General features: G+C 43.4%; 1 protein-coding gene across 2 annotated transcripts; it reads right to left on the minus strand.

The window, feature by feature from the left end:
* Positions 1-2,853: 2,853 nt before the first annotated feature.
* Positions 2,854-23,840, minus strand: LOC131189852 (H-2 class I histocompatibility antigen, Q9 alpha chain-like). Of its 2 annotated transcripts, XM_058166395.1 has the most exons (6): positions 23,679-23,838; positions 17,073-17,348; positions 13,518-13,793; positions 5,939-6,220; positions 3,864-3,962; positions 2,854-3,344 (listed from the first exon to the last, which is right to left on the minus strand). In XM_058166395.1, exons 1-6 carry the CDS (start codon positions 23,746-23,748, stop codon positions 3,304-3,306), a joined length of 1,044 nt encoding a protein of 347 aa, XP_058022378.1. In that variant the 5' UTR covers positions 23,749-23,838; the 3' UTR covers positions 2,854-3,303. The 2 variants fall into 2 exon arrangements, with proteins under 2 accessions (XP_058022378.1, XP_058022377.1); XM_058166394.1 differs by lacking the exons at positions 2,854-3,344; positions 3,864-3,962; positions 5,939-6,220 and adding an exon at positions 9,231-9,765 and having other exon boundaries at positions 23,679-23,840.
* Positions 23,841-24,758: the final 918 nt, after the last annotated feature.

Consider the following 24,758-nt stretch of genomic DNA (forward strand, 5'->3'; position numbering starts at 1 on the left):
CCTGGAAATGAGAGGCTAGGCTGCTTCCTGAGCTAGGATTTTGGAAAAGAGCCAAACACGAGACAGGCAGCTCAGGGCACCCTTTGCCTGTGGACATCAGAGGAAGGAGAGGCAGCTGTCCTGCCCAAGCGTTCTGGGGTCTCTTTCTCCAGGCACAGCCCCTCCCCCACATGCCTCATCTGGGGAGGACCCGCTCCTGCACACACATACAGCCCCTCCAGACTCCTTCCTTAGGGATGCCCAGAGTTTATTGATATATTAGTCAAATGTCCATAGCCATCCTGGCTGCACTACTTTAACGTACACTACATGGGGCTTCCCTCAATACCTCACTTCCATTGTGCTTTTTCCTGCCCCGCTGCACAAATCTTTTAAACATGAGGACCCAGATTGTTGGGGGGGCAATAAGTTGACTTTGTAATATACAAATAGAATGAGACTATTGCCTTACACACTGTAAGCTGCCCTGAGTCTTCGGAGAAGGGCGGGATATAAATGTAAATAAATAAATAAATAAATAAATAAATAAATAAATAAATAAATAAATAAATAAATAAATAAATAAATTTGCTGGCAAACACAAAGTGAGCCTGCACCCCAAAGCATATTCCCCCTTCTGAGGTTGGATTATGACACCTCCCAAAAGGGGCAGCAACTCGAGTGGGAAGAAAACAAGCACATTTATTTAAAGCAAATAATTTTGGCTTTAAAACTCACATTATATGTACAGTTGTTAAGGAGGTAGCAGCCTGGCTGTGTAATCCATCTCATGGTCTCTTTTTCTATAGCATGAAAATCCATAAACGACAATCTGGAAACATTTAGTGTTTGAATGCTACACTTGGTATATTAATCATTTGTCAAACTTTGGACGAACAAATATATGGTCAAGTTTAATTTTTTTAAAAATAGAAATATATTAATTACTTTAAAGGCCTAAATCTCAGAATGCACACTTCTTTCTTAAAAGAAATATTTTTTTGGGAAGATTCTATTGCACATTATACCAGGCTTGTCAAACTTGATCGTGTCGCGGGCCGGATAGTGACGTATCACAACGTTTTTACCTCAGCGGAGTCAGGGTGGGCGTGGCCTGCATGTGACGTATTCAGCCCACGGGCCTCCACTTTGACAAGTCTGCATTATACATACTATTATACAATTAATAGAAAAAAAGTAAAGAGATGGGAAAAAACCTCCCTTTCAATCCAAGCAATTATGATGGGGATTAACAGTTTATCAATCTCCCTTCTAAAGTAAAAGCAGCAACTCTTCATCCTATTCCTCCCCCCATTCTCCACCAAGCCTTCTCTAAAACCTTTTATTCAGCAGGAGCCCATTAAAGCTCATAGGAAATAACAGAAATAGCGGCTGCAGCTATATTACAAAGCCATTATAAGCTATACAAGGAGGTTTGGTTAAGGCGCCAGGCTAGAAAGCGACTGTGAGTTCAAGTCCTGTGTCGGCCATGGAAGCCAGCAGGGTGACCTTGGACCAGTCACATCCCCCACTCAGCCCAGCTCACCTCACAGGGTTGTCGTTGTGGGGAAAATAGGAGGAGGAAGTGTGTTGGGTATTTTCAATATCTTTGGCAGGATATAAATAAATAAAGAATATCTACTAAACCCAAGTTGAATCCATTTGATCCCACAATTATAAACACATAAGATTTTCTTTCTGTCTCTATTCCTCAATTAAAATAAAAAACGGTTACTGATTCGATGATAAAAGCAATCACAAAAGACCCAAAATCTATCCTGGTTCCAGCATGTTGGAAGGCCCTGAAGGCTCCTCCTGAGAGTCCGGCCTAATTCAGAAGAAGGCTGATCCCATCTTCTCTCCTCTCTCCACATGCTGGGAATGTCCATTCCTGCGACAAAGAGGAGGGAAAAAGCAGGCAGGGTCAGTCTGAGAAGAAGCCAAGAGGAGGAATCCCACCGTCCAGGCTGAGGGATCCGCAAAGATCAGCCCAAGAAAAGAGCAGAAGAGCAGAAGCCTCAAGAGGGATCAGCTGGGTGGGATCTCCAGAGTTGCAAGAGGGGGAGGGACAGGGGCAGGATTGGCTCCTGAGGTGGGGGAGAACCTGCCCCACAAGTTATATAACACATATCAATATCCCTTCTCAAATACATAAATCCAATTTAAGGCCAGAGACAAGTGCAAATGGATTCATGACCTCCAGAGAGTCCAGGTCTTCCTTTCAGCATCTCGAGGGAGGGATTCTAGATGGGATCAAGGAGGGGAGAGAAGCCCCCTCCCTCTCCATCCATGACTGCAAGGACCCTCAGGAAGTCCCTCGTCTCTCCCTCGTTCCCTCCTTGCAGTGGGAACCCTCTGATCTCCTCTTTGCAGGTCTCTCAGCCTCCCAAGACAGTCAGACCCTGAGAAGGGCCTGGCTACAGTCTGGCCTTGCTGGATAAGAGTTTGGAGGCAGGCAGACCCTTCCCCAGAGCCCTAGTGCTTCTCCCCCCCCCCAAATCCCTTCTTCCTTCCCTTGCAGTAGTTGAGATGAACAGGTGAGAGAAGAGGGATTCCCCAAACTATGTTCCCCACCCAGTGGTCATTTGACCTCAAATCCCCCCTCCCTTCCTCCCTCTTCCCCCATGCAGCCTCCATGGGGGAAACTCACCTGGGAGGGGGCAGCTAAATGACCTGGTTGCTTCCTGCATTGGAGAGAAAGACACTGAGTGAGTTTCTGCCTTGTCTGGATCCTCTGAGGAGGACAAAACTTTCTTCACCATTCTCTCTCTCACACAATCAAACAACTCACAAATCCATGCAGCGAGTTTGGCTAGAAGGCATCAGAAAGAATTCTTAAAATGTATATCACATAAAACCAGAAGGCAGAGTTGATACAGATGGATCCAAAGTTTATTTTTGTAACCGGTTCGTATTTAGAGAGTCTTTGTGATGGGAGACCAATAGGAAATCCAGCTGGCATCCCCCAAAGCTCCTTTTCTCTCAAAATGTCCCCTTTTCATCCCTGATTTTATGGAGCTTCTGACTCTTATTTGGCCAAGCCTTTCCTTTCTGCCTTCTTGGGAAACATAGAGCACTTTTTTCAGTCAGAGGGACCTTCCACCACCAGGTCTTCTCAACTTCTTGAGAGTTCCTTCTCCCAGATGTTTCTCCTTGAGGACTCCACTTCCAAGAACAGCCTGGCTGCAATGAAAAAGCAGGCCCATCTTCCCCAGCCTGGTTCTTAGGATGAAGAGTGCGCACGCACGCACACACCACCTCTCAAGTGATGGTGGTGCCTCTGGTCCCTCCTCTAAGTTGGAGATTACATGGAAAGAGGACAAATCACTCACTTGGTGCTGCATTGTAGCCATCCTGACATCTTCCTGAAAGGATAAAAATCAGTGAAAACTCAAAAGAATCCACCAGAGATCATCCAAATTCTCCCTCTGCAGGAGGAAGAACCTCAGGAGATATTTCACAGACCTTTTGTCCCATTTATAAACATAGAAAGATCTTCAAAATACAAACGTATCTCCTGATTTGCCCCAGGAGAGATCTCCTGCCTCTGAGATGGTTGGAGGGGAATTGGGGGAAGCAGCAACAGCAACTGGGAGGGGAGGAAGGTTTCATGGATTTTATGCTGCTCTTTGGTCAAAGCCTTTGAAAGGGACAAAGGAACTGGGCAGCCTCTTCCCAACTCAGGAGAAGACGGGACTGCCTGAATCTCAGACTCAGCTGAATGGAGACTGGAGTCCCAGCAAGAGGCTGAGATCTCAGATGCTCCCCAAGAGGGCTGGGAAAACAGGACAGAAGGAAGCCCAGAAGAAGCTCCCCAAAGGGAAGAGATTTGGGGGGAATCTCCCCATCTTCCTTCCATCATCTCCCCCCCAAAAGATACTTACTGAGGAATACCAGGATCCCAGCAATCACACCCACCAGGACAAGAGCAGCCACAATGCAGCCGATGATGAGCCCCAGGTTGGATTTTGAATTGATTGGTTCTGAATGGGGAGAAAGAGCAGATCATTGAAGGAGAACCCAAAACAATCTTGCCAATCAGGGAAGAGACCTAAAGAAGTGAAAGCTGGAAATACCCCAAATTCAAAACTCCATGGGCTCATTTTTCTGTCCTCCTAAAGGTAACATGAAGAGGCCTTGCTAACCGTTGTTAGAGGATGTGGCCTCATGACGCTCCTTCCTTCTCACACCAGCCCAGCATGAAGGCAACTGAATTCATATTTGGCTTTTCGAGTCAAAAACAGCCATTTGCCACCTTGTGACTATCAGCAGGTTTCAAAACAAAAACTTCACCAAAACAATAAAATAAACAAAATTTGTTAAACAAAAACACTTTTGGGGTTTTTTTTGTAGGCTGCCCCAATAAGTCACGACTCTGAGTAGAAATGGGCAGATCTGTATGTTTTTTTTCTTCAGTTTGAGTGTTTGCATTTTATTATTTAAAGTAAAATAGTTTATATCAGTAAAATAGTTCATATCACCTAGCCTTTTTTTTAAAGTATACACTTTAATTTTCTTTGGCCAGTCCAGAAATAGCATAAAATTGTATTTTGTGCTTCCAGAACTTCAGCGTGAAAATGGAATATGGTGATATCCAACTTCTGGACAGTCCCATAAATGGCAGAAATAGAATAAGGGAATAAGAGAGTTGGAAGGGACCTTGGAGGTCTTCCAGTCCAACCCCCTGCTCAAGCTAGAGTCCCTATACCATTCCAGACAAGTGGCTCTCCAGTCTTTTCTTAAATGCTTCCAGTGATGGAGGACCCACAACTTTTGAAGAAAAGACATTCCACTGACTAATTGTTCTCCCTGTTAGGAAATTTCTCCTCAGTTCTAGGTTGCTTCTCTCCTTATTTAGTTTCCACCCATTGCTTCTTGTCCTGCCCTCAGGGGCTTTGGAAAATAGCTTGACTCCCTCTTCTTTGTGGCAGCCCCTGAGATACTGGAACATATCATGTCTCCCCTAGTCCTTCTTTTCATTAAACTAGAAATGCCCAATTCCTGCAACTGCTCCTCATATATATTAGCCTCCAGGCTTCTATTCATCTTAATTGCCCTTCTCTGCATTCTTTCCAGAGTCTCAACATCTTTTCTATATCATGGCAACCAAAACTGGCGGAAGAATTCCAAGTATGGTCTTACCAAGCATTATAAAGTGGTATTGCTTGGGGGAGGGGAGGGGGCAAGTTTGAGGAGGGAACTTCAAATTAAATTTCTCTTGGAATATTTTATTTTGCCTGGGGTATCAGAACAACAATTACATTTGAATATTTGTTGTATTGTGGTAACAATCATCAATAAAAAAAATTGGAAGTTGAATTTTGCAACCTTGGAAGTCCTGTGTAAAAATGTTAGGGATACTTATGACCATATATAGAACTCTTTGAGAAAGGGTTTTTATCCTTGGTTTTTATGCTGAGCCTCAGGAATTCTTATATCATGTCATAAAATAATATGTAGTTTTCTTCCCTAGAGCAGCAACACAGAATGACCTTTTTTTTTTTGTTTATTTATATTCTCCTGCATCAGTCCAGCCACTCTCTGCATTTCCTGAAGGCAGCTGCAGTTCATCAATTTTAATCAGAATTTGCCTTCAGAAAAGGGGCTACCAGACTCCTCCTGATTTTTCTACTTTAGGAATTGCAAACAAAAGCAAATCTGTTTCTGGTGCTCAGTGTAACTGCTGCTTTTCTGCTGGGGGCAAGAAACAGGGAAGGCCTAAGAGAGAATCTAAGGGAATTTCATCAGGATTGGCCAAGTATTGTGATGGGATTCTTCCATCACCTGAAGTCACTTCTATGGTCTGGTCCCTGAAGCTTCACCAACCTCAAACACTGGGAAAACCAGCGGATTACAGCTCAGATATGTTCACACCTGGACACTGATGGAGTCAGATTTCTGTCCCACAACCCTCCAGCCTGCCAAAGAGCCCACCCTTTCCCTCCCTGCAACCTCTCACCCTTCAGCTCCAAGTCCAGAGGTTCCTGCAGGCTGTCATGTTCCACGTGGCACCGATAGCGGCCCCTCTCTTTGGGGTCAATCTGGATGCTGAGCCAGTAGTGGTAGGTCCCATCCGCATTGGGGGCCACAGACTTATGGAAGGTGTCCTCCAGCCAGACTTCTCCGTCCCTCCTCCAGGAGGCATCGATCTCCCTGGGGTAGAAGCCGTGGACTTGGCAGACGTGCGTCTCCATCCCATCCTCCACCTCCCTCCTGCTGCTCACCGTCACCTTTGGGGTCTCTGCAGAAACGGCACCCTCAGAATTAACTCTGAGCCCCTCCAGAGCCTGGAAGGTGCATGAGGAACTTGGAGGGACAGGAAAATCTCCCACCACTTAGGTTTCACCCAAAGATTTACATTACATACTTGCAGTTTTGGTAAATGCTCCAAATCTGGAAAACGCTCAACCACAAGAACTCCTGATTCCTCTCTGACTGCTTTGAACTCTGACTGATCTTGGGCTGCTCCCTTCATGGGAGGAATAGTGAAGATGCTCTTTTAAGTTCCCTTTAAAAACAACAACACAGAAGATTCTCCCTACTTTTTGAATCCTCTTCTGTTCTGCTCCAGGCCTCTTTCCAAGGGACACAACCCCAATTTTAAGAGAGATCAAAGGGAATCTCACACTGATCAATTTGGGAAATAGATTTTGTCTCTGAAAGGGGGGGGGGCAGAGAGAGATTGATGCCAAGAGAGAGGATCCCCCCCAGGCAGGGAGGGGCTGTTGGCAATCACCAGTGTGGGTGTGGGTGGATTTCCCCATTGATCCTAATCTCACCCAGCTAATCCTGGAGGGATGAAGGATCCTGGGGGAAGGGATGGACCTAGGGGAGAGGGAGGGTCTGTATGCTAAATTAATAAAAAATTATAGGAAAAGTTTATAATGTGAGGCCCCCTGGGGCATGAGGGGGTGTTCCTGAAGGTGGGGAGGGGATTGTTTTGAGAAAGGCTCACTGAGAATTGTGGAAACCTGTTTGAGGTTTAAGAGAATGATTGACAGAAACTTTGCTCCCCCCACCCACTGCCCTGGAAGGAAAAGAACCCCTCATCCACGGCCTTCTTGCACAAGTGGGGGCACTGAAAATGTCTTATTAATGGTAGAAGGGGAGACTTCTGGTGGCGCCGCTTTCTTCGCTGGATGCCTGTAAAGGCGCCCCATGCTGAGATATTGTAAAAGCCAGCGAAAACAGCTAAAATCAGCTGTTCGCTGGCTTGAAGTACCCTCTCTGGGAGAAAGGGAAGGGAAGAAAGGTTTAAAGAAGTTATGAACCATATTTCTGAGGTGAATGAATTGACCAGAGAGGAAATGAAAGAAAATAATAAAAAAATAAGAGATGACATTTTGATGGCTTTTCAAGGCTTGGAAAAGAATTTGGAAGTTTTGGAAGAGAAAGTGGAAGAAATTAATCAGTCTAATCAGCATTTGGAAAATAAAATGGGAGAACTGCAAATAAAAGTGGATAAAAATGAAGATCAGGTGGTGGTGTTACAATACAGGATGATGGAGGGGGCTTTGAGAATCAGGGGCTTGCAGGAAGTAAAGGATGAAGATCTTAAAAAAATCCTATCAGAAGCTTTGGCTGAAATGCTAGGATGTGACCCACAAGAGGTTGCTTTTCAAATTGACAAAGTATATAGGGTTAATTCTTGGATTGCTAGACAAAATATTGCCAAAAGACATTGTGGTTTACTTTTTAACAAGAACAATGAGAAATCAGATTCTGCAAGCCACATATCAGAAAAAGGTGCAAATAGGAGAACAAGAGGTGATGGTTCTGAAAGAGATCCCCCCTAAGATGTTAAAAGATAGGAAAGAGTAAATAAAACTTTTTTATAAATAAAACTTTTTTATAAATAAAACTTTTTTATAAATAAAACTTTTTTATGAAAAAAAAAAGATAGGAAAGAGTTTATATTTTTTACACAAGAACTTAAGAAATGCCAGATTCAGTTTAGATGGGAGGTTCCAGCTGGTCTCACAGTGTTTTTTCAAGGAAGGAGATATCATATTGAAACTGTGCTGAAAGCGAAAGACTTTCTTTTTAATGTGCTGAAAGTTGACACCGAAGCAACAGATAAAAGCCCACAAGAGAGGCAAATGAGTATGGAAGCTGACATGGCCTCTTTGCAAGAGCAGCCACAAGAACAAAGGATGACGAGGGCGGCTACTAAGCGTAAAGAAAAGGAGGATCAACTTCAAAGTAAAAGTCAAGATTCTACTACAGAAGCAGAAGCAGTGGGAGGAGCGAGGGGAGACAAAGGGGAGTGAGGATCTTCAGCTGATTGCTCAAAAGGTTCGCGTGGCCACTGATGGCAAATAAATTCCTCACTTGGAATGTTAATGGTTTGAATTCAGCGCAGAAAAGAAGAAAAATATTTCATTATTTGAAACAATTTAAAAATGATGTGATTTGTTTACAAGAGACACATATTAAACTATCAGATCAAAAATACTTAATAAACTCAAAATTAGGTAAACACTTTGTGGCTTCAGCTTTGGATAAGAAAAATGGTATAGTGGTATATTTGAGAAAAGATATACCAGCTAAATTAATTGAAGCAGATATCCAAGGGAGATATATCGCTATAGAACTTGTATTAGAAGGAAAAAAGACACTCTTGATTGGTATATATGCACCTAATCAGCAACAAGAAAAATTCTATAGGACGTTGCATGATAAGCTGACTCTTTGGGATTATAAATCGTTTATTATACTAGGGGATTGGAATGGTGTAATAGACACTCGAAAGGATAAGAGAATTCTCTCTAAGAAAATCCCTACACATGCAAAGCTGCCCAAATCCTTTTTTGAGATGATGGAAGATTTCGAGTTGAGAGATGTATGGAGAATGTGGAATCTTGAAGATAGAGATTTTACTTTTTTTTCTGATAGGCATCAATCTTTTTCACGTATTGACTTTATATTAATTACTAATGAATTGTTTCTTAGGGTCAAGAAAATGAAGATATTTCCAAGGTGTTTAATAATAATAATAATAATAATAATAATAATAATAATAATAATAATAATAATAATAATAATAATAATAATAATAATAATAATAATAATAATAATAATTTAATTTGTATACCGCCCTTCTCCCGAAGGACTCAGGGCGGTGCACAGCCAGAATAAAATACAAAGAGAACAATACATATAATATTAAGAACATCCCGTAAAAAACTTATTCAATTGGCCAAAAATGTAAAATACAATAACACCCTATAAAAATTTACAAAAATTTAAAACCCATAAAAGCAAATTAAAATTTTAAAATCAAGCCAGTCCAGCTAGACTGAATAAATAGGTTTTATTCGACATTGTTTGGCTGACAGCACCCTAAGGAGTCCCTCTCTGTGAGAACGCACCGGTCGCTGGGAGATAGAAGATGGCAGTAGATGGCAGTAGACGGTCCCGTAAATATCCTGGTCCTAAGCCATGGAGCGCTTTGAAGGTAGTCACCAATACCTTGAAGCGCACCCAGAAGACAACAGGCAGCCAGTGCAGTCTGCGCAGGATAGGTGTTACATGGGAGCTCCGAACCGCTCCCTCTATCACCCGCGCAGCTGCATTCTGGACTAACTGGAGTCTCTGAGTGCTCTTCAAGGGGAGCCCCATGTAGAGAGCATTGCAATAGTCCAAGCGAGAGGTCACGAGAGCATGAGTGACCATGCATAGGGCATCCCGGTCCAGGAAGGGGCGCAACTGGCGAATCAGGTGAACCTGATAAAAAGCTCTCCTGGAGACGGTCGTCAAATGGTCTTCGAAAGACAACCATCTTATCTGACCATAGTCCAGTATGGTTGGAATTGCAACAAGAAAAAGGTGGTAGAAAATCATGGAGAAAAAATGAAAATTTGTTTAGATATGAAGATAAGGTAAATCAATGTAAAAATCAAATGAAAGAATTTTTTGATCATAATTTGAATAGGGGAACATCGATAGAAATGGTTTGGGACGCGAGTAAGGCTTTTATGAGAGGAATCGTAATATATATGAACAATAAACAGAGAAGTAAACAACAAAAACAGCGTAGGTATTTAGAAGAGGAAATTCAAAAGAAACAACAATTATTAAAACATAATCCACATGATCAAAAACTTAAAGATGCAATAAAGATATTACAAAGTCAAATTAATATGATAATGGCAGACCAGGTGGTAACAAATATAGAGTATGCTAAACATAATACTTTTTGTAATGCAAATAGACCTGGTAGGTGGTTAGCATATATGTTAAGGAAAAAACGAAAAGCACATATTATAGAAAAAATAGAATATAAAGGTAAAGAGAGATATCAACAGGATAAAATTAAATAAGCTTTTTTAGAATATTATACAAATTTATATGCTAAAGATACAATCTTGAACATGGATATTGATAAATATTTGAAAGAGTATAAGGCTAAAGGTTTAACCTTAGAACAAAGGGAAGAATTGAATCGGCCTATAACTTCTGAAGAAATTATTTTGACAATAAAACAATTAAAAATGGGGAAAAAACCTGGTACGGATGGACTTACAGCAATCTGTTATAAAAATTTACAGAATGAGATAGTAGGTCCACTTAAGGAATTATTTAATCAGATACAATTAGGAGGGGGAATACCCCCAACATGGAGAACTACTTTTATCTCATTGATACCAAAAGAAGAACAGGATTGTTCTAAACTTGGGAATTATAGGCCGATTTCACTTTTGAATAACGATTACAAGATTTTTGCTAAAATAATAGTGAATAGATTAATGTTAGTTTTGCAACAAAGAATTCATACTGATCAATCTGGATTTATACAGGGGAGACAGATGAGGAATAATGTTAGACAGATTCTAAATTTATTGGAATATTTAGAAAAGAAAAATCAGATTTCAGCAGCATTTTTTTTTTTGGATGCAGAGAAAGCCTTTGATCAATTGTACTGGGAATTTTTATTTAAATTAATAGACAAACTGCAATTTGGAGATTGTTTTATGAGAATAATTAGAGTGATTTATGGTGAGCAAACAGCCCAGATAATAATTAATGGTAGTTTGACAGAAGTTTTAAGATTATGAAAGGAATAAGACAGGGGTGTCCTTTATCACCATTATTGTTTATTTTAACTTTGGAGCCACTACTGGATAAAATAAGAGAGTTAAAGGAGATAGAGGGAATTAAAATTAGACAACATGAGTATAAAGTGAGAGCGTTTGCAGATGATTTGGTGATTATTTTGTTAAGTCCTATAAACTCAAGTGTATGTTTGTTGGAAATAATTGGTCAATATGGAAAGGTTTCAGGGTTTAAAGTAAATCAGAATAAAACAAAAGTGATAACAAAAAATATGACTAGACAACAGAAGGAAAAATTAGAAGAAACAACAGGATTTGAAATTGTGAAAAAGGTTAAATATCTAAGGGTTTATATTACTTCATCAAATGTGAAATTGTATAAGAATAACTTTGAGGTGTTATGGCAAAAAGTTCAGAAGGAAATGCTTAGTTGGAAAAAATTACAATTATCATTATTGTGGAGAATAGCAGCTATTAAAATGAATGTTTTACTTAGATTTTTATTTTTGTTTCAGATGATACCAATAATTAAGTAAGATAAAAATTTGGAGGAAATTTTGACTGGAATTAATAAATTTATATGGGAAGGTAAAAAAGCGAGAGTTAAAATGAAAATAATTCAAGACATACGGGAAAGAGGAGGTTTAAAAATGCCCAATTTTAAATTATATTATGAAGCAGCTGCTCTTTCGGTAATAAGTGATTGGTTTAATTTAACGGAGGAAAGGATTTTGAATATAGAAGGTTATGATTTATTATATGGAGGGCATGCATATTTATTGTATGATAAAAAAGTGGATAGATCCTTTAAGAACCATGCATTAAGAATTGCTCTTCTGCGTGTCTGGAAGAAATATTATTACAAGTTGAATTATAAAATTCCTATTTGGGCAAACCCCAGGCATGCAATAGAGAATATAAATATAGAACAGAAACAGGAAATGATTACTTATAAAGAACTTTTGTATTTTGAGAGAGGTAATTTACAATTAAAATCCTTGCAACAATTAAAAGAAAAAGGGAGAAATTATACTTGGTTCCAATATGGGCAATTACGAGCTAGGTGGAAAGAAGATCAGAAAATTGGTATCATGCAGAATGAAGAAAACTTGGTAAAACAAATTATAAATCAAACCCAGGCACATATAAAGAGATTGTATAATATGTTGATAGAAATAGACTCTGAAAGGGATTTAGTAAAGGATTGTATGATAAAATGGGCACAAAATATTCAGGAACCAATATTTTTGGAAACTTGGGAAAAAATTTGGGTTAGAAATGTTAAATTTACGCAAGCACAGAACTTAAGGGAAAATTTTTATAAAATGTTTTATAGGTGGCACTTAGACCCTAAGAAATTATCATGTATGTATCCAGATATGCAAGCAAAATGTTGGAGATGTAATTGTGATGATGCTACATATTTTCATATCTGGTGGACTTGTAAGAAGATTAAGGCTTTTTGGATAAGGATCTGGTGGATTATACAAAATGTTTTGAAAAAGAAGATAAAGTTCCTACCGCAATTTTTCTTATTGGGAATTATTACGGACTGTACAGTAATTGAGACTAAGTTGATTTTAAACTTAATAACAGCGGCAAGACTACTGATAGGACAATACTGGAAGAAAAAAGAGTTACCTACAATAGAAGAATGGATATTGAAAGTTGCTAATTTGGCTGAGATGGCTAAAATCTCAGCCTTTTTGAAAGACACTACACAAGAAAAATATCTAACTGAATGGAAAAAATGGATTGAATATACGCAAAATAGATATCAGATTAAGAGATATCAGATTGCTTTTGAATGATTAGGATGTATTTATCTTTGATTTGTATGGGGGAAGTTAGGATTTGAGAAGAAGGGGAGGATTATAATTTGTTAGGGAAAAGTTAACGAATGATTGTTTTTTGAACTACACCTTGTGTTTGTTCTGGGAAGTCGGGGGGGAGGGTGGTTTTGGAGGGGATGGAGTGGGGGGGAAAGGGGGGGGGAAATTTTGTAAAAACTTTTCCCAAAAAAAATGGTAGAAGGGGAGCCCTCTGGTGGTGGGGGTGGGAGGTGCACCATCAGGTGCAAGGCAGGGAGGGAGCCCCCTATGGGATGTGGGGAGAAGTAGAGTTAATGGGGGGGAAATTAAGAGTGCCCACCACTCTCGACTACAGTTTGGCTAGTGGAGGTTTCATTGAATAGTCCCAAATGGTTGCCTCATTGTGTGCAGTGAACAGGACACCACTAAGTGATTTTCCTGCCTGATCCACCCAGACACCTGCCAGGGAGAGGCTGCCTTTCCTGGTCCATTGAATGGCTGCCTGGCAATGAGAACCAAACAGGGCTTCCCTTGTCTTGGAGAGAGGCTGGAAGTGGGGGGGAGGATTCCCTGCAGGGCAAACAGACTGCAGACCAGGGACCCAAAGTGGCTGAATGTGTACAAGAGACCCAGCCATAAAAGAGGAAAGTCCAGTCTGCATTCAGATGCTCACCTGTCCTCAACAGCATCTCCTTCCCATAGGACAGGTACTTCTCCAGCCACTCAATGCAGATTTCCTTCAGATAGATCTTATTTCGCTGAGTCATTCTTGGAAGAGCGTTCCATTTCCTCTGAGTCATCTGTGCTTGTGGTTCAGAAGCCACCCAGGTGAGGGTCTCCTTGTCGAAGCTGATGAAGGTCCTCCCTTCATAGCCAAGTTGGTTAAACCCTCCTTTGCTCCCATCTCTCTGGAGCTCACAGCCATACATCCTCTGCCATGTGTGCAGGCCTAAAGGACAGACAGGAGGATCATTTGGGGAGACCTGAGCTGCCTCCCTCCCTGCAGGGACTTTGACACAAGCACTGACACCCCACATTTCCTTCCTAGCATTCAAGGGAAAGAAAGTCCCCATCACTAACTGCCCTTCTCCCCTCCCTCCACCTGCCTCCCTGCATTCCCCCCCCCACCCGACAGAGTCCTGAAGCTCCCCAGGAAAAGGGAATCTGGAAAAGCCAGCAGAGGATCCCAAGCGAGACTGAGAAAAGAAGGAGTGGTAAAAGAAACAAAGGGATGGAGATCCTTCCATCTTTCTTTTTGATCTTCCTCTGTGGGGGGGGGGGGGAAAGGAAGGGGTCCCAGAGGGGGAACAGTTGCCTGAATCTGCAGCTGCAAAGAGGGATTGAGAATCTCATGGTCTCAAAGAGGATCTGGTTGATCTAAATAAAAGATTTCAGGGATCCCTGTGACCATAAATCTTGGTCTACGTTCACAAATAGCCCCAAGTCACAAGGGCTGGTTCCCACTTTGGGCTAACCAGAAACAAACCATGGCTTAGTGCAATGTGGGAATGAAGCCTCGAAGGGCTACAAAGGAATATTTTCCTTAGCAACAGCAGCAAGTGGCCCCAGTCTGATCAGGAGACCCAAAGGGTTATTGGCCTTTGAAATGAAGTTTGAAGTTTACAGGCTCTGCAAGTCCCTGGAGAAGATGTTTCAACTTCAAGTGAACAGATTCTTGGATTTAAAAGAAAACTGAATGTTTAAAAAAAACAAAAGGAAATCCTGAAATGTTTCTACTCCTGTTTGAGCTTGAGAGGCAGGAAGGAGGCCAGAAACTCTCAAATCTAAAGGAAAATCATCTGGAAGTAGAGTTGAACTAAACTGACCAGTCCTTTCCCTCCCTTTCCCCACCCAGGAATGACAGGTGAGGGATCCTTTCTCTGCATCTTCCGCTCAGCCAGAGAACTTCCCTTTGGAGGAAGAGGAAGAACCTAATGAGCTGCAGTCTGATCCTGCTCTTGGGAGGAGATTCCCTGATCTCCCCATGGGAAAAATAATTCTGGATTTCTGTCCAAGAAGAATCTCCTGCCATTCACTGGAAGGCACTGAATATTTGGCTGCAGTTTTCAACTTCTGAGAACAAATTCTGTCTTATTTCAGAAGCATCAAAAGCTAAGACAGGAATTGTCTTATTTCAGCTGAAGATTAAACCTGTGCGTTCTTATCTCAGGTCTGGCACAGAACTGAGTATTTGTGCAGGAAAAAAAAATCACAGGGATCTCATTGAAAAGGCAAATTTCATTTTTTTATTACTAGTGTAAGAACACTGTTAATGCATCTCTACAGGTCTATGCATGAAACAATTTTAGCCTTTCTCTGAGTCTAGAGATGTTCAGGGGTTCCTTGAGGCCTCAAAATAGTTCAAGGGTTAAGGTCAAAAGGTTAAGAAAGGCTGCTTTAGAGAGGCTAAAATATATTTATATTTAGAACTGCTGTGAAGAATGTCAGAAATCACTTCTTCATGTCTTTTTCCTTTACTAATTTTCTTCCACTGGTTTTATTTTCTTGTACTTTTTAATTTTATTTGATTGATTTCCTTTTTCTCCTTTTCTTTATGTTACCTTCTAGTAGCTTTTATCTTTTGTTCCAAAGGTTTAATACAAATTACATTAAAAAAAATTAAAGGCAAACAGGACATCAGGGATCATTAAAATAGTACTGAAGATGTTATATATTTGAATTTTGGAGGGAAAATGCACGTTGGTGATTTGCTGGTGCCTCAGCCAGAATGGTATATAAGAAGCACTGCTCCAATTTTCCAGTTGCTGGGTTCACACCATACAATAAAGAGTTGTCGTTGCTAATGACCTGTCTCCTGTCTCCTCAATCACCCAACTCAACAGAAAACACAGAGGCTAATGTCACAAAGCCTTTATATAAATCAAGGTAGAACAACCACATCTGGAATGTGCAGTTCTGGTCAAAAGGTCCCCGAAAGGAGAGGAGGGAGCCGGGGAAAGTCCAGAGGAGGCGACTCAGGCGATGGGAGGGGGAAAGGAGCCTCCCTTTGAGGGAAGGTTGGGGACATTTGGGGCTGTTGAGCCTTGAAAGGAGGCTCCTCTCCACTCTGGCCAGTCTCCTTCCTCCCTTCTCCACCAGGGGGAGCCCTCTGGGTCCAGCTCTGTTCCCCTGAGAGGCCAGCAGGGAGCCTGGAGGGATCTGGGGAGACCCTCAGGGATCAGGGGCAGGAATGGCAGAGCTCTGGGGTCTTCCCAGATAGGGGGAGGGGCAAGGAAATGGTGGAATAAGGGAGGGAGGATCATGTTCTTGGGATGAAAGGAAGGGAAATGGCTGATGTTTATGGAGAAGGTTTAACTCAGCCAAAAGCAGCCATATCCTTACACACACATTTCCTTGCAGTCCCCCCACCCCAATAAGGTTCCTTGAAGGTGAATCTTGTCTCCCAAAGATGGCAGAAAGGGGGGAGGGGCTGCTGAAGAAGGTCTCTCACGCTCCAGGACAGCCCTACCAAGAGGGCAGGGCAGGAGTTCAGCCTGAGAGACCAAGAATGGGAAGCCATGAAGGCTCTGAGAGACTCAGGAAGGGCCCCAAATGGAAGTTTCTTTCTTTTCTGTCTTTCCCCATCAAGATTGGGAGGATCCTGGAAGTGGTCCTGAGATCCCTCCTCCAAGATCCCCCCACCCCCATTTGGGCCTCCTGGCCTCTCCTTCCAAGTGGGGGATGAGAAGAAACTCCTGGCATTTGGGCCCCACTTGTCCCTCCAAAAAGGGGGTGAAGGAAAGGGATCGAGTCTCCCCAGGTGGATCTGCACTTGATCCTTCATTTCTCTGGGGTGGAAACAGAGAGAAGGACAAGGACCTGCTTCCCTCAGGATCTCCTTAGGATCCACCTGCTTTTTTGGGGGGGATCTGTGATTCCCTTCCTTCCCCAAAGCAGGAGATCCTCCAAGGCCAAGACCCTCCAACTTTCATTGAGGGGAGGGGAGATTTCGGTCACTTTTTACCTCAGTTTATATCAATATCCCTATCAATATTCAGAAAGACAGATGGATAACTTTAAACATGTTTTAATTAAACGCAACTGGCAGAAAATATCAGGTAAGGACAATCTTACATTGATTCTTTAAAAAGAATAAACGTATCAAAAAAAGACTTTTTAAAAGGTGTGGAAGCAGCCTTTCCCTTTGAAGGGATCGTCCCTTTCTCCCCTCTCTGGTTCCTGGGGAGGGGATTATGGGGCCGGAGGAGCCACCCGACCCATCACTCACCTTCACTCTGGTTGTAGCGGCTCCTCAGAGTCTCCAGGTGATCTCTGGACAGCTCCTCATGGCCACGAAATATCTGAGTCTCTCTGTCCCAGTACTGGGGGTCGTCCTGCCCCACCTTCTCCATCCAGGAGACTCGAGGCTTCATCCTCCTGCTGTGGCTGTCATAGCGAACAAAGACCTGACCATCCACGTATCCCAGAGAGACAAAGTGGGGCTCCCCCTGACTGGGCTCAGAGATGGCATTGATGAAATACTTCATGGAGTGGGAGGAGGCGCCTGGAAGGGAGCCAGAGGGGCAGAGTTAGGGGGCTTCAGTCAGGGACCCTGATCCCATGGAGGCTCCCATCTGAGGCTCTGGGGAGAAAGAAGGAAGAAGAGAGTTGGGGGGCGGAGGAGGAAGGGGGGAAGGAAGGGGGAGATGGAGGGAGAGGAGGCAGGAGGTGAACGGAGGGAGCGACTGAGAGGGAAAGAAGCAGCTTCTGGAGGGCCTGAAGGGTTGGAGGGCAGGGAAGGTGGGGGGGTGAGAGAGGAGGGGAAGGTCGGGTCCCACAAACTTTATCTGCTCCAATTGTGCCCTCCCCACTTCCAGCAAGGCCTCCCTCAAACCCCCTTCTGGATTGCTGAGTCTCTGCCCTAAGGAAGCTGCAGTCACCCCAGAGGTAAAAGGGGGGATTCCACCCTCCCAGAAGCCCAAAAGCAGGACACCCCATCTGGTCACCCCAACTTTCCATTCACAGGGGAAAATAACCATTCTTACTTCATTGAAGACCAACCTGAATTGCTAATAGGTGCAGATTTGCGGAGGGATTTTATAAAATGGGGGAGGGGAATGGGGAATCTGGGTGAGACCAGAGGCCATGAGATCCTTTGGGAAACCCAAATATGGAAACACAAAGGGGGGAGGGAAGGGAGCAGCAATTAAGTGACTTAGCTCCCAGATCTTCCTCCTCGTCCCTGTGTAGGAAGTTAGCACCCACCCCTCTTCTAGAAGTGTAGGAATTTAGCACCCACCCCCCTCCTAGAAGAATGAAATATTTTAGAAAATATTTAAAAGGCAGAATATATTTCCCTGGATGAGAAATGGAGAAACATGTTTTAAAGACAAAGCAACTTCCTGACTCCCCCCCCCCACCTTTGTCAATGGGCCATTAAAAGCCTCAGCTAAGCTCACTCATTCTCCCCACCTTTGTCAATGGGCAATTAAGGCTTCAACCAAGCTCACTCAATCCCCCCATGATTTGCAACACAATACAACTGAAACTCACCACATGGCAAGGCTCAAGCAAGCTTGAGAGACAGCCAGCAAGGCTAGCTAAGACCCCCACCCCCTGGGAGTCTGACAGCCAATCAGGATACTCTTCCTGTGCCCCAGAAAGTTCAAAGCTCAGAAAAAGCATAAAACCAGGGAGCACACAGGATCTCACCCCTTTTCTGTTCAGGATCTCAAGCCATGTGATCCTGACCACCATTAAACCATCTTTCCAAGCAGCCTCCATGTTTCCAGAGTCTTTGTCCCCACTTGGAACTGAACCCAGATAGATATTTCTTCCAACAATTGGCACCTAACCAATGGACCTGGCCCAGGTAAGCCTCCCTTGCTAGCAGCAGACCCATTGAGTCTGTGGGTAAGTTTTCCTGGACCTTGGCCATTTGGAACTAGGTTTTAAAGGGGTTTTGAGTGTTGAGCTCAAAGACTGCTTGGAAAGAAGGTGAGTACCTCTAAATTTTAATTTTAAAGCATGGAAAAGCATGGGAAATATGTGTATGCCTGCATGTGTGTGAATGAGAGAGCCCTTCTCCCAATCATAGCTGGATCTTGCATCCTCTGTGCATTTCCTAACCGCAGAAAGACCAAAAGTCTGGAGAGCATGGGGGTTTTGCCAGAGCACAGGACCTTCTGTTAGGGAAGGAAGAAGTGTGTGTGTGGGATTCCACCTAAGGAAACAGTCTGATTCCACCTCTTTGAGCAACCTCTAGCCGCACCTCTGCCTACTGCTAGCTCCACCGAGCCGTGACCGGTAGGATAGAGAAAGCAAGGGGGGGAAGCCAAATGTGGAACTTTGTGTTTTCAAGGAATGGAAGCTGAGTGAAAGGAAAAGAAGTGTGAAGGGGGAAAAAAAGAAATATATAGGAACTATTGGTGTATCTAAAAAAGAAAGCAAAGCCTAAAGTGGTGCATGTGGAGTGAGAGGAGGTGCTCGTACCTGCTGTAGGGGCAGCAAGGTCCTCCGGGATCACTATTTTTTTTATTGGTGATCTTCAAATAAGAGTTCCCTTAAGGAAGGGGCCCATACTTCGACAGAAGGGAGTCGGAGTCCTTCGCGGATACCTTTTTTTCCGAAACTGCGGGAGTGCCCGGCTATGACAAAGTGAGCCTCACATTCCGAGGATCATGGGAAGCGTAAGCTCGAGGGTAGAGGGAAATCCCCTGAGAGACATGCTTGGGGCCTGGGACGCCAGGCAGGTGCCAGTGTTGACTGGCATGCGAGAATAGAAATTGAAGAAATTGTGTAAAAAAATGGGCTTTGCTAAGAGATAACACCAGGAAGACAAATTTGGCTAAATAAAGGTACTTAAAAGAAAAGGGAAATATATAAATAGGAATGTTTGGGTTTTTGTTTTGTTTGCTTGTTTGTCTCTTTCTCTGTCTTCTATGGAACCACGTGGTCTGTCTGTTAAGATTTGTGCCTTCCCTAATTTAACTGAGATTTATGGGAATGATCAGTGTGTGTGTAAATCTCAGTTTTGTTTTCCTCTCTGTCCTCCTTGTTTTTATGTGTGTATGTCTGTCTTTGTGGGCCCTTGAGGTAATTGTAACTGTAAAATGTATCTGATCTCTAGAGACAAGAATTTTAAATTATTAGGAAAAACAAAACAAAAGGTTGAAACAATGAAAATAGGAAAAGAGAGAGAGAGAAAAGAAAGAGCCTTTGCCCTGTTTTGTGGCCACAATAGGGTACAGAACTTTTCATTTCTGCTTTTTCTCCTTCTCTCTTTATCTTAAAGTAACAACTCAAGTTTATAAGGAAACATTTTAAGTTCACTTACAAGATAAGTTTATGAGGAAACGTTTTAAGTTCACTTACAAGAGAAAAAAAATTCAGTCTTGCATTTACTGTGTGTTTAAATGATTTTACCTGTTCATCCTCTTCCTGAATAAGTTTTTCTTTCTCATCAGTTGTTGAAACTGCATTTTGTTGAAACTGCATTATCTTTTAGTAACTGCAATATTGATGTGTTGTTTCTTTTCAAACTCTGCCTGCAAGATATCTACCTTTTTAATCCTGTTACAATGCCTTTCCTGAGAAGATTACCCACAAAAGTGGGGAGGAGATCCTGTTCTAATGTCTTTCAGCCCTGAAAAGATGACTCTGTAACTGTGGAAGCAGAGCACATGGTTCAGATGCTGCCCCAGAGGAGACCTTCCATTTGTTGGAGTCAGGAATTGAGTTTGAATCCAGCCCCCACTGAAAGTCATCACAGCAACCAGATTGGAGCAGACCTTTCCAAACCTGACTGACCAACATGCATGCCACCCAAAAGATATGAAAGAAAGGACCCTGAGATGTACAAGTAAAGACTAAAAGACTCTTTTCAATTCCCAGAAGACAACTGGAAAGACTATGGGGGAGGTGGAAATTCATTGTAAGGTTTTCTGTCTTGTCTCATTTACATTGTAATCAGTCTAAAGTACTCATGTAAGGATTGTATTTGAGTGGCTACCACAGCAAGTTCTGAACACCTAGATTTCTGTCTAATGGTAGGAAATTTGTCCAGCATGTTTGTATTGTTTGTATTGCCTGAATTGTAAAAGTAGCTGCATACACAGGCACACACAGAGAGACACACCATTCAGAATTAGACTGAAACTATTCCCTTCACTTACCTCCACACAAGACTTCTAGGTTGATTTTTGCTCTGTGGCACTAAAAGCCCAAGGAATCAGATCTCCTGCTAATTCCATGGGGAGGGCATCCCCTCAGGCAATTCCTCTCTTGAAGAGATAGCAGAAAAGTGATATCAAAACCCAAGCCCTGAATGACTCACAAATGATGCTGCCCAGTTGCCCAGTAAAGCAAGGTATGTTGCACTGGTGGTCTCATGAGTAGAAGTCCCAGGGCTCATTGTGTAATTTATTTTGTTAAGAAAGGAAAAAGCCTGGATTGCACACTGATTAACCTCAATTTGGACTGAAAAAAATCTTGGATAGACTAAAGTAAGAGCTAGGGCAGGTTCAGTAACCAACCCTTGGAAATGGGCAGCCTGTAATTTAAAGGAAAACCATGGCTGTGAAACTTTTGGGATGTGTGCTTGCTTGACCTGACTCGATGCTCAGAAAGTGATATCTAACAGCTGAAATTAATTGGCATAGAAAATTGGATACTGTAAAATTCTTACCAGAACTTTTCCCCTGGCTGCTAGACCTTCATGGTTGAAAGCTTTTGGGAGCCACTGAAGGAATCTTTTTTTCTGTTGTCTCTATCAATGGCTTCCTTTGCATCAGGAAAATTAAAAGCACCCACTGATTTGATCAATTTTAATTTTTGCCAAGAGCATGTTTCAAAACTCACGTTTTGAAAAAAAAAAAAAAAGTAGGGATTGTAGGAATTTAGCACCCACCCCCCTCCTAGAAGAATGAAATATTTTAGAAAATATTAAAAAGGGCAGAATATTATATTTCCCTGGATGAGAAATGGAGAAACATGTTTTAAGGACAAAGCAGCTCCCTGCAGCTTCCTGCCTCCCCCCCACCTTTGCCAATGGATCATCATCTGCAACACAAAAGGACCCATCTAGCAACAGAAACTCACCAAATGGCACCTGGGAAGATTACATCAGCCAGCATGTAATCGCCCCACCCCCTGGGAGTCTGATAACCGATCAGGATACTCTTCCTGTGCCCCAGGAAGTTCAAAGCTGAGAGAAAGCATAAAGCCAGGGCGCACACAACATCTCATCCCTTTTCTGTTCAGGAACTCAAGCCATGTGATCCTGTCCACCATTAAACCATCTTTCCAAGCAGTCAGGAAAAAGACACTGGAAACATGGAGACTGCTTTAAAACATGTTTCTCCATTTCTCATCCAAGGAAATATAATATTCTGCCCGTTTCAATATTTTCTAAAATATTTCATTCCTGTAGGAGAGGGGTGGGTGCTAACTTCCTACAAATAGGAACCTGTTGCCAAGCATCCAAATCTCAGTCACGTGACCATGAGGATGCTAAAATGGTCCTAAGTGTGAAAAATGGTCATATGTCATTTTTGTCAATGACATTGCAACTTTGAATGGCCACTAAGTGAACTGTTCTACGTCCAGGACTACCTGTAGTCCTAACTGCCCATTCCCTCCAGTGTTGTCTCCCAGTCTTTCCCAGTCCAAGGCAAAGGCCTGGGCCTCCTTCTTCCTGCTTCTCCCCACAATCCCAGGGGCTTCTCAGAGCTTTTGGGGAGAGGGAGCCCCAGATCCACTTCCTGCTCTGAGGAGATTTCAGAATCCAAAGGGATCAGAGCTTTTCTCTAACGGAAGGAGGGGGGATCAGACTCTCCGTGATCCAGAACCCGCTTCCTTCCCTTGTGGGGAAGTCTGAAGTCTGCCTGAGAGGGAAAAGGTGTGAATGTAACACAGGTTGGGCGTCCTCACAATCATAAATCAGGTCAGGAACAGCTGGCCGGTCAGTTTGGGCCTGTCTGTGTCCAAGGAAGCTGTTCATTTCAAGGCCACCATTCAGAGGTTCTTCTCTTCTTCTGCCTCCAACGCAGCCTATTTGATGGTTAAGATCCTGACAGCTTTTCTTTCTGTCTTTGGAAAAGCTGCTGCATGGATAGTTTCTCTGAGCAGTCAACTAGGAACACCCCAAGGCCCCTTCCTGATTACTAAGGAATAATAACGTCGTAATATTACATTTTAAATATTTTTAATTCCGCAAAGCCACTTTGGTGGCTTCTGAAATGGAGGAAGGAACACCTGAGGAGGCAAATCCCAGCCTGTCCCAGAGAAGAAAATTTGGGGCTCTTGGGGTTTAGGATGCAGTGGGAGGGGGAGGATCCAGGTGAAAGTGAAAGGGAAGAAAGGCGAATCCTGAGGAAGGTTATTCAAGGAGCCTTTTCTCTCTCCAGACTCTCATCCTGCTGCATTCACAGGGGCACAAAGGAGCGATTATCCCCATCGCCCCTTTGCACCAGTCTCCGCCTCTGCCAATGCAGGGAACCCAGAAACCAGCCGGGGCCTCCCAGCACCAGAAGCCAGAAAGGGCCCAAATAAGACAGGAAAGAGGATCCAGGCGGAGGGAGTTGGGCGAAGGCAGCCAGGAAGTTTGTGAACTGACCTGATCACGTGCAAACGTCACTTTCCAACAATCTCCACTTTGGGGGGGAGAGAAAGAATTGAGCTTCGGAGCTCCCACGTAGACTTGACTGACATCTGGAGGGGCCACCCTTGTCCTGTTCCCAGAGGGGCTCTCCTGGAGCGGGCAACTTTGGGGCCTAAAGTCGTCAGAGGATTCTCCTTTTGGGAATAAACTTTTTTTGGGGGGAGGGAGGAGAGAGAGATTCCCTGGCAGATAAAAAGGGCGACTCCTCCCCCAGAGGCCCCTAAAGGGACTCACCGAAGCAGCTCTCCCGGAGGGCGACCGCCACCAACACCAGGAGCAGGAAGGGCGCAGAGCGCAGAGCCATCCTGGCCACGATCCTCAACCTGCGCTCCGCTCTCCTGAAGTCTCAAGCAAACCAAAGGGAGTTCCTGGTGGGCAACAGCGCAACAATCCAGAGCCCGCTGGCGATTGGGCGAACCCAGCCAATAGAAAAAAAGTATCCCCATGTTCGTCATTGTTGCTAGGCGGAGGTCCAGGAGCAACCGGCGAGAGAGGCGTGGAGAGGAAAGCGAAAGTTCCATCAGGAAATCCCCTTCAAGGGATTCCGCCTCTTGGGGGAGGGGCGGAATTGGAGGGCTGGGAAAGTGGGAGGATTCTCTGGGCCTGGGGGGAGGGGCGCAGGGGAGGAGGAGGGGAGACCCAGCACAGCCCCTCCCAGCCTGAGTGGGGGGAGGGGAGCTGCCAAAAAAGCCAAGGCGGTCTTGGGCTGCATCACCAGAGGGAGAAGATCGAGATCAGGAGAAGCGATAATGTCCAGCATACAAAAAGGACCCTGAGAGTGAGACCCTAGAAAGAGAAGCCCCTGTGCAGAGAAGAGCAACAAAAGATCCTAAAGGATCTGGAGGCCAAATCTTATATAATGAAGAGACTCAAGGAAGGAGGGATTTATTATTATTTATTTATTTATTTATTTATTCAATTTTTATACCGCCCTTCTCCCGAAGGACTCAGGGCGGTGTACAGCCAAGATAAAAACAGTACAAAATATACAATTTAAATTACTAATTAAAAAACTTATTATAAATGGCCAGATATAACTAAAAACCCCATTAAAATTAATAATAAATTTAAAACCAATAAAAATAAAATTTAGATAAAATTTAGGCCAGCCCCGCGCGAATAAATAGATGAGTTTTCAATTCGCGGCGGAAGGTCCGAAGGTCAGGTATTTGGCGTAAACCCCGGGGGAAGTTCGGTCCAGAGGGTGGGAGCCCCCACAGAGAAAGATCTTCCCCTGGGGGCCGCCAGCCGACACTGCTTGGCGGACGGCACACTGAGAAGTCCCTCTCTGTGAGAGCGCACGGGTCGGTGGGA

This window comes from Ahaetulla prasina, chromosome 2, assembly GCF_028640845.1.
Source record: "Ahaetulla prasina isolate Xishuangbanna chromosome 2, ASM2864084v1, whole genome shotgun sequence".
NCBI lineage: Eukaryota > Metazoa > Chordata > Lepidosauria > Squamata > Colubridae > Ahaetulla > Ahaetulla prasina.